The sequence below is a fragment of the Mercenaria mercenaria genome, chromosome 9 (assembly GCF_021730395.1).
Source record: "Mercenaria mercenaria strain notata chromosome 9, MADL_Memer_1, whole genome shotgun sequence".
In the NCBI taxonomy this organism is placed as follows: Eukaryota; Metazoa; Mollusca; class Bivalvia; order Venerida; family Veneridae; genus Mercenaria; species Mercenaria mercenaria.
Window position 1 is genome coordinate 85,474,005 of NC_069369.1, and position 10,831 is coordinate 85,484,835.

The 10,831-nt window shown below is 36.8% G+C and overlaps 1 protein-coding gene across 1 annotated transcript; it reads left to right on the forward strand.

The window, feature by feature from the left end:
* The first annotated feature begins 964 nt into the window (after window positions 1–964).
* On the forward strand, window positions 965–2,958 carry LOC123548161 (leucine-rich repeat-containing G-protein coupled receptor 5-like). The gene is made up of 3 exons (XM_045335391.2): window positions 965–1,053; window positions 1,334–1,395; window positions 1,952–2,958. Exons 2-3 carry the CDS (start codon window positions 1,378–1,380, stop codon window positions 2,879–2,881), a joined length of 948 nt encoding a protein of 315 aa, XP_045191326.2. The 5' UTR covers window positions 965–1,053; window positions 1,334–1,377; the 3' UTR covers window positions 2,882–2,958.
* Window positions 2,959–10,831: the final 7,873 nt, after the last annotated feature.

Sequence of the window (10,831 nt, forward strand, 5' to 3'; positions counted from 1 at the left end):
ATTTGTTTCACAGTTACATTTAATAAGACTTGCACAATGGTTGGTTTGTTTGGAAAAAAAAATCTTTGACAAAGTCTACTTGGACGAGACAGGAAGATCTGTGGCACCATGCAGTACCCGGGAACATACGTTTTCCATCGTCACATGATGGCAATTCCTACAGCTGTAAATAACATTTTCTTGTCCAGAAATAATGATCCAGTCACGGTGGTATCGGTTGGCCGTAACCTAACTGGCTTCGACAGTAACATGGTATTGCTTCACCTGGAAGCTGCTGACGTAGTGGAAAGCAGGAGTGGTCAAGGAATATTCATTCTTTTTGATATGATCAGTTTATCTGGTTTCCTTCTATATTCTGTACAACAAGGACATGCCTCAGAAATAAATTGTTAGTGAAATGGAATCAAGATTTATGACTTACTCCAATTTGGAAAACAGAACGGAAAATTTGACGTGCATAATTTTGTCTGGATAACAAAATGGAAGTACATGTATTTTTAAAATGTAAAATCTGCTGTATTTATATTCATTTTCAAACTGTACTTCAGTCATGTATTACGGCAGTAAATGAATTAAGAATGACTTAAAAAATCAAGTTGGCAATGAATATATGAGGGGTATCTATATTACGACATAACTATTTTAAGTGCGAATGTTGTAAGACTGGCTTTAAGTGCGCTGGAAAAGTTTAACCTAATACATGAATTATTTCCTTGGGACTGTCCTCAAACCTTTTTTTCTGGAACTGGTCTATAACCTAGGACAACCCAGGACTTCGGCGGAGAAGTATAAAAGTGCTATACAATCACTGGCAAAATCATCTCTCGGATGAAATAAATTCTGGCTACACTGAATAGACGATTAATTGATCTCCGCAGCAAAACTGTGTCCATTATTTAAAGGCATTATTCTAAAGTAAAACAAAGTAGGTCAACCTATATAGTACACAAGTTGAACAATATCAGCTGTTTATATACGACACCGTTCCAAATTATTCCAACGTAGATAAAGCCTGTCTGGAAGACATTTACTGTCGTTCACCGCCTGTTTAAGGTAAGATATTCTTATTTCTTTGTTTTGATTCTAGCGGCATTCTTTAAAATTCTTAAAGATACGATGAGAAGATTGACTAGTATATTACATAATAAAGTCATAAATTTTTTAAGTTATTGATTTATTGAAAATACTGTCCTAATATTGCAACTTATATGTATCTTGATAACTATTGTATAGAGAATGTATTTGATTATATTTGATTTGTTTAAAGTACATTTTCAGTTACATTTATATTGTCTTCATGTCCTTTACAGTTGTATTCTCTGTTAAATTTTAGTTTCTTGTTTGTGGACAAAGAAACTGGACTTTTGTGTCACAAAGATGGAAAAAAGCATCATTGTAAGAAAAAAAAATACTTCATAATTTTTTAATGGGTTTAATGTCGCACCGACACAATTATAGGTCATATGGCGACTTTCCAGCTTTGATTGTGCAGGAAGACTCCAGGTTCCCCTCCGTGCATTATTCTTCACGGGAGGGAACCACCGACCTTCCGTAAGCCATGCAGCTGTATGGCTTCCTCACTTGAGGATATCAACGCCACGAGTGAGGCTCTAACCCACATCGGTGAGGGGCTAATGATTTGAAGCCAGTGATCTTACCCACTCGGCCAGTGAGGCCTCACATTGTAACTTTAATTCAATTTCTAGAATATTGAAATTTTGACAATATATTCGGACTGTAAAACCAGGGTAATCGTACACACAACAGTAATGTTGAGCTATTACAAATCTTGGCCTTTTTGCTTCCAGTTTTAGTGTTCTATGAAAAAAGTATTGTAGGTAGTTAAGGAAAGAATGCTGGCGTTTTTACAGCAGATACACGTATAAGTTATCAGAAAAATGTTCTTCGTAAGGTGATAAACCGCAACTATTTACAATTGTTTTTTTTCCAGATATTGTTATGTATCTTCAGTGCTGTTTCCACAACCCAAGCTTACCTGTTAGGCGGAACAACCAATGTATACTCTCACGACTGTCTACCGCCGGCGTGCAAAGGGTGCGGCTATTTCAATTACGCAAGTCCGATTGCAACCGTCAACGATTTCCTGATTACGTGCAACAGGGCCCAGTTGTCGACATTTCCAACGGTTAATTCAATAAACATCAGTCAAAATAGTGTTAAGATAGATCTTAGTTCTAATTACTTTACAAATATACCAGGAAATGTCTTCCACCAAGTTCATCTTCAAAGCCAGGCAAAGGTCACAATGAAGCTGGACTTCAACTCCATTTCTGGCATCGATGGAAACGCTTTTAATGGCATATCAATGCAGATAACAAGTCTAGATCTCTCCTATAACCGACTAGATAACATACCGTCGGCTATTGGTACGCTAAATAACCTCAGATCCCTGTACTTAAAGGAAAACCCGCTAAGCCATGTAGACAATTCCGTTACGACAGGTTTTAGCCACTCTTTAACATATTTCAATTTTGATTTCGATTATCTTCCATCATGGCCAAATTCTTTCAAAAACCTATCTGCTTTGGAATATCTAGAAATTAATGACATAGCAAATGAGCTGATTGACGCCAGCATTTTTGACGGGTTTGCAAATTCCCTGAAAGAACTTTCTTTACTATATGATGTGCGAGATAACGGTCCGAACTTCCTTACAATTCCGCCAGCAGTTACACATTTGCAAAACCTTCAAACTTTGACTATAGGAGGAGAGGTCTATTGTACTTGCAATCTGTCTTATCTTAAGAACTGGCAGGTGCCAAGTTTTATCAAAGCTGCAGGAAAAAGTTTTCTTCCTTGTAACGATTCTAATATACTTGTTGATGATTACATTCATACAGTTGGGCAACAATGTCATTAATGAATGTATTAGTGTTTTCGTTATAAATATTTTGGAAAAATATTAAATTGGAAAGTTTATTTCTCTATCCATCTTTATTTTTTGTGTTGTTATTTGTTTGATCTCATAGAGGATTATCGACTTGCAGAAAAATATGTTGTTTACATTTTTCTCAAAATAATGAAAATATGAAATAGCTTCCTTTTTGCACTAAGCCCTTAATTAATTTTTAATGAATGAATGAGGAATGCAACGACAGGAATATAATGCCACAGTGTTTGGTTGTTGAGTATTGCACGATCGGCAAAAGTTTGTTCGTTTTTGAGTTTTAAGGTGACTCTCGACAATTTCCATGTGATTACATACATGTACTTTTTCATCAGACGACGCGCTGCGCTTTCCGTAAAACCGGAGAATGCCGAAATCGTTCCGGAGAATGCGTATTGTCATTATTGGTCCATTACCTTACGCCAGACTGATACATAGTAAGATCATATTACGACTTTTCAGCTTTGAATGGTGGAGATAGACACAAGGTACCCCTCCGGGCACGGGCGCTCTTGGAGACATTCATCGATCTACTGTAAACCAGCTAGATTGCTTTCTCACATGAAAGAATTGCACATCGAACCCACAGCGTCGAGCGGCAAGTGTTATGAAGCCACCGATCCTAACCACTCGGCCACAGAGGCAACTTGCCTGCCAATGAGCAACATGAGAGAAGGTGAAATGAAATCTTTAAATCACTATCAAGTTGTTCCACATTTCTCTGTTGTCCCGTGTTCTACTTTCTGTTTTAAGTCTTTTCAACAGAGCCTGTGAGTTACAAGGAGAAAGTCACCATCATCAAGGCAATAACGAGACCAAGGATGGAGGAAGATGCTTTTCATCTCCTTGATCGGTCTGAACAAGTTATGATGGTCAGGCTCCGCTCAGGGCATAACAAGCTCAATGCTCACATGTACAAGAAATACAGACTGACATCATCGGCAACTTGTCCATGTGGTGAAGAAGATCAGACTGCGGAGCATATACTTCTGAGATGTAAAGGCATGACCAGGAGCGAGCTGCGACTTGGCCGATAGATACCTCAATCCACCAGAAACTGTATGGAGGCATTGAGGATCTGCGGCAAACCACAAGTTTCATCGAGGCTACTGGTCTGACAGTGTATAGTCGCGAACGAAGTCTTTTCTCCCGTGGTATTTATCACCCAGCATGGAACCACGACTATTGAATATGATTCGATAAGGGTGTGTTACACTATTTCTATTTCTCTATCCTAATAAAATTTTCGTAAAGATTCCTAGGAAAGTACATGTAAGTCTTGGTGTCAGGCTTTTTCTCAAGGCAGTGGCTAGAGAACTGGAATCGGTTCCCTAGACTGCGAACTTATTCATCCGGAACCGGTTCTCTAAGCAAAATACCGTGCATAGGCTAGGGAACCGAATTTTATTTCTATGCATACTATGATACTGCCGAAATCCACTTTGTTTCTTGGTTAATGTCATGCATATTATTATCTTAATTAATTTTACCATGCCCTTGCATTTATCTGCGTTTACTGTCCCCCAGAGTGTACTCGCCGCATATATACCGTGTCTGCCGTATTCAAATGATATAAACTAGTACGAATGAATGCGTGAAAACTACTTTGCAGTTTTGAAATGTTATTTGCTTTAAACTTGTACTATGTTTAAATTATTTAAATAAATTATTTAAGTTAAAAATAATATTGGTTTGTATTTGCGTCATTACATGTTTATAGATGAACAAACTAATTTAATTGACCTTACGCCAGTGTTGATTGACAGGTTCCAACTGACCAATCAGATAACAGAACTGATAAGCCTTGTTGTTAGCCGCCATTTTGTCCGTCAAACTTAGTGCCGGACTCGCCAGTCAAAGAATATAAATGCCACCGAAAAATCGTCCAAAATGGTAAAAAGGTGACGTTACGACACTTTACATCAGACACAGGGAAGAGAGTGTAATACTAGAGCGCTTCCCTTTTCCAAATCCACTCTCAGACCTCGAATATTGTCAACGATGTATCAGGCTCTGTGGACGTCCTCAAGAATAGTTGATCTTAAAAATCTTATAAGAGTGTTTAAAAGCAAAGCAATTCGACTTAGCACTCATTGTGTTATAACGTTTTAATTATTTTATTTAAATCAGTGTAAAATTCTATGAAAATTAACTTTCTTATTTAACAAAAGTGCCTAGTATTCTTTATTCAATAGTAAAAATATTCCATCAGTTACCAGAGTAACTGGTATGTACTGATAAAACTCAAGTATTTGATGTTCTATATTATTTGAATGGTAACGTGTAAATATTATGCCTTAATGTACCGGAAACATGATTTATGCATTTTTTAAGGTTTACATCAATCTCCCACTGGTGTATGTTAAGTCATACCTGGGTGATAATACAACAAATAATAAACATGATAAAAAACTATGATTAATATAAGATTATTTTTAATGAGTCTAATTAACAATTTTCCAGGCGCTCAAAGTTTTGACTTAGCACTCGGTGTGTGCTTTCGTTCTAAATTTCATTTTAATAGACAGCGTAAACTTCGTCTAAAATTCCAGAAAAAATAGCATATTTCGTATAAAGAAGATATGTTCTTAAACAAAAAATTATACATTCATTCTGTATACTTTATAAAGAAATTTGGTAGGCTCAAACATTGTTTTAAGCTGCGATGCGCCGGTATATGTCTTGAAATATGAGTATGGACTATATCATCGCCTTGGACTATATCTTATTTATTTATCATTTTACACGTTTTAATTCTAATAAGAGAACTTTCTTTACTTATACTTAAAACGCATCATGTCTAATTAAGTATTAGACATTAAATGCTATGTATCTGAATAATGTTGAACAATGATATGAGCATCTTAAATGAGTTCCGGTATTTCGAAATCCGACGTTTCTTAAATGACACAAGTGACAATTTTTACATGTAAATTACCTTATTTAATTTATCTAATTATTTTGAAATAGGATTCAGGATCCACAGTCTGATTTCAACCTTAATTAATAAAAATCAATGTTCTAGTCTGCTTAATATAGTCATACCCTACATGATTTCCGGGAGATCGAAATTTGACGTTTCTATAATGAAAAAGAAACGGACAATTAAAAAAAACCCACAAAATCAGCTATAATGGTTTCAGAGATTTCCGTCCTTTTTACGTGTTTTCTGCTCGGCCCCCTGTCTTGTTTAGTTTTCCTCATACTCGGGTGCAGTTCCCGGCTTTTAACAACAACGTATCGTTGTTTTTTGTAGAATTTATGTTTCGCTACAGAACATCCACTTATTAACGTGTTTTGTGTTTTGTCTTTTCACTTTAGAAATACGTGTGAATTGAGGTAGCGTACGCCGAAATCAACTAGAATGTCCGGCAAAATATTTCTGCCGTCGCCATTTGATTCCTTTGTTTGTCGGGCCTAGCATGAATTGTTCCCCCTGAAAACTGGTAGGCGTGGCTACATGCTATCTGGCGTAAGGTCAATTGCCCTTAAAACTTCATACATATTCTTTCATCACTTTAAATACTGGTTTGTAACACCTCGGCATTTCACGTTCAAAGATATGTAATCAATACTGAAATTACTTATTTTGTTTTAATCGTTTCTTTTATTGTCTTATACCATTTAAGTTTAAATTTCAAGTTTATTTCGGCTCTAGTGTCGACGATTTCGCATTCGTTCGTACCAGTTTATTTTATCATTCCAATATGGCGGACAGTATACTGCGAGTACTCTTTGGGAGACACAGTAAACACAAATAAATAAAAGGGCATAGCTTGCTGAAATGGTAAAATTAATTAACTTATTAAGATAAGAACATGCACATGATACTTACCAAAAGAAACAAAGTGGATTTCGGCAGTATTATGCATAGAAATAAAATTCCGGTTCCCTAGCCTATGCACGGTACTTTGCTTAGAGAACCGGTTCCGGACGAATAAGTTCGCAGTCTAGGGAACCGATTCCGGTTCTCTAGCCACTGCCTTTTCTCAATGGATAAACTTTATAAAGAAGGTCCAGTTAAAGATATATTATTCAAACACGTTTTTCTTTGATTTGACGAAGTGGCATAGTTTGTGAACCAATGTGACACAGTTTTGAAGAGTCATAGAACGTATAAAGACAAACGTTCTGAAGGTTATCTCTAGAGTGTTAATAATATATATTTATTATTTGACCAAGTGACATTATTTTTGACCCAAGATGACCAAGTTTCAAACCCGAACTAAATTTGAGCGAGAAACGTTCTGACCGAACTTTGATGTACGCAAAGTTGAGTATGTGGCCAAGGATTTTTAGTCAGACAATTGTTTTTACGTTTCATCAAGACTGTTTAAATTGTGACCTCTATTGTGGACGCAAGGCCGGGTGGATGAAAGATGCCAGATCAATCACTCGCACTATAACTTACCCTGAACCTTTGGATCAGGTTATTTTAAGTGGTCCCTTCGATTATAAATTTGATGATCTAAATCTAGAGTAAATAAAGCCTTTCATGAAGAGATAATTCATCCCTAAACAAGAGGGCCAAGATGGCCCTAGGTCGCTCACCTAAGAAACACACCATAACAGTGTAAAACATGTTTGACCTAGTGATTTCATGGAAACAAATATTCTGACCAATTTTCATTAAGATTGGACCAAAAAATTGGTCTCTTGCGATAAAACAAGCATTTTCTTAGATATGACCTAGTTTTTGACCCTAGATGACCCATGTTCAAACTCGACCTAGATTTTATCAAGGCAATCATTCTGACCAAAATTCATGAAGATCAATTGAAAAATACAGCCTCTATCACACACACAAGTTTTATCTTTGATTTGACCAAGTGACCTAGTTTTTGACCTCAGATGACCCATATTCAAATTCGACCTAGATTTCATTAAGGCAATCATCCTGACCAAATTTCATAAAAATCAATTGAAAAAAACAGTCTCTATCGCATACACAAGATTTTTCTTTAATTTGACCTAGTGACCTAGTTTTTGACCTCAGATAACCCATATTCAAACTGGACCTAGATTTCATCAAGGCAATCACTCTGACCAAATTTCATGAAGATCAACTGAAAACTACATCCTCTATTGCATACACAATGTTTTTCTTCGATTTGACCTAGTGACCTAGTTTTTGACCTGAGATGACCCATTTTCGAACTCGGCCTAGATTTCATCAAGGTTATCATTCTGACCAATATTCATGAAGATCAATTGAAAAATACAGCCTCTATCGCATACACAAGGTTTTTCCTTAATTTGACCTAGTGACCTAGTTTTTGACCCGAGATGATCCATTTTCGAACTCAGCCTAGATTTCATCAAGGTAATCATTCTGACCAAAATTCATGAAGATCAATTGAAAAATACCGCCTATATTGCATACACAAGGTTTTTCTTTGATTTGACCTAGTGACCTAGTTTTTGACCCGAGATGACCCATTTTCGAACTCGGCTTAGATTTCATCAAGGCAATCATTCTCACCAATATTCATGAAGATCAATTGAAAAATACAGCCTCTATTGCATACACAAGGTTTTTCTTTGATTTGACCTAGTGACCTAGTTTTTGACCTGAGATGACCCATTTTCGAACTCAGCCTAGATTTCATCAAGGTTATCATTCTGACCAATATTCACGAAGAATAACTGAAAAATACAGCCTCTATCGCATACACAAGGTTTTTCTTTGATTTGACCTAGTGACCTAGTTTTTGACCCGAGATGACCCATTTTCGAACTCGGCCTAGATTTCATCAAGGCAATCATTCTCACCAATATTCATGAAGATCAATTGAAAAATACAGCCTCTATCGCATACACAAGGTTTTTCTTTGATTTGACCTAGTGACCTAGTTTTTGACCCGAGATGACCCATTTTCGAACGCGGCCTAGATTTCATCAAGGTTATCATTCTGACCAATATTCATGAAGATTAGTTGAAAAATACAGCCTCTATCGCATACACAAGGTTTTTCTTTGATTTGACCTAGTGACCTAGTTTTTGACCCGAGATGACCCATTTTCGAACTCGGCCTAGATTTCATCAAGGCAATCATTCTCACCAATATTCATGAAGATCAATTGAAAAATACAGCCTCTATCGCATACACAAGGTTTTTCTTTGATTTGACCTAGTGACCTAGTTTTTGACCCGAGATGACCCATTTTCGAACTCGGCCTAGATTTCATCAAGGTTATCATTCTGACCAATATTCATGAAGATTAATTGAAAAATACAGCCTCTATCGCATACACAAGGTTTTTCTTTGATTTGACCTAGTGACCTAGTTTTTGACCCGAGATGACCCATTTTCGAACTCGGCCTAGATTTCATCAAGGTTATCATTCTGACCAATATTCATGAAGATTAGTTGAAAAATACAGCCTCTATCGCATACACAAGCTAAATGTTGACAGACGACAGACGACAGACGACGGACGACGGACGCCGGACATCGAGCGATCAGAAAAACTCACCTGAGCATTGCTCAGGTGAGCTAAAAACAAGTGACCGCAAACAATACAAACAAGGAATCGGTAAAACGAATGATGCTCCATGATGCATGTGCTTGTTCCAATATGTGGAATAACGTATTTTCCCGTCAATGGCCTCTATCATTCTGTGAAGTTTCAATGAAATACCGTTAATACTTTTCAAGTAATGCTCCCGACAAGCCTTATTTTGTATTATAAAGGGAGATAATTCAAAAACTAGGTCAGGTAGCGTTATGGTTTTTGACACAGCACTTTCTGTCAATGACTTCCATCATTTTGTGAAGTTTCAATGAAATGCCTTTAACATTGACAAGCATTATTTTGTAAAATAAAGGGAGATAATTCAAAAACTAGGTAAGGTAGAGTTATGATTCCTTGACACTGCACTTTGTCTCAATGGCCTCTATGATTATGTGAAGTTTCAATCAAATGCCATTAATACTTTTCAAGTTATACTTCGGACTAAAGTTTGACGGACAGACGGACAGAACGATGGACAAAGCAGCCCTTCGAGGACCATAAAAATACAAAATGACTCACTTTTAGAGCCAGCTGGAAAGAATATTAGTGTATGTTATAGAGAAACTCGAAGCATTGCTCGGAGGCATGCACATGATAGGCATATGCAGTCGTCTCCATCTAATCAGATCAATGTCTTTTGCACGTGGTTACTTATGCACCATTGGGCTATAACCTCTGTCGTGTATTACCTGCTGGGTGAATTGACGATTGCCTCCCTTTGCCGACGGCTATTGTTTTGCGGTTTTCCATTTCCTAATAGACTGCCAAAATGCCAACTTTTGGACATCTATTATAATAGAGTGTTGGAATAAATTCAGGCAATGATTATTTCACGAGTATACCAGGATATTATGCCAACGCTAAGATGATTGTACACAAAATATATCAATGTAAGCGCTTTCACATATTACAGAGCTACACATCACCATAACATTAAAAGCCAGTTAGGCAATACGGTTGTTACAAGATTTACTTTTAGTTGACATTGATTCAGGCATCATCTCTCCCAGCAAACTGCTTTAAAATGCAATACCTGCGTTGAAGTATCTGCCTGCTCATGATATTAAAAAAACTGAACTATGCAAAACACTTATATAATGACTTGCTTTATCCGAGGTGTCGGCCCCAAACCCCGTAACTGCGAAATTAAACCTAACATGTGATAAACAAGAGCTATTCGTAAGATGGCACACTCAACTTTTCTCAGTGCTTGACTCTGAATTAGAGCTTTGCCAGTAAAAACTTTAACCAAACAAGAGGGTCATGATGACCCTGAATCGCTCACTTGAGTAATATGAACCACATGTTTCAAATGGCAAACTGATGCTAAAATATTCAATTAGAAAGTAGGTCAGAAGGTCACATTCATGGTCACTGAAAGACTGTTTTAAGATTGGTGTGTAAAAC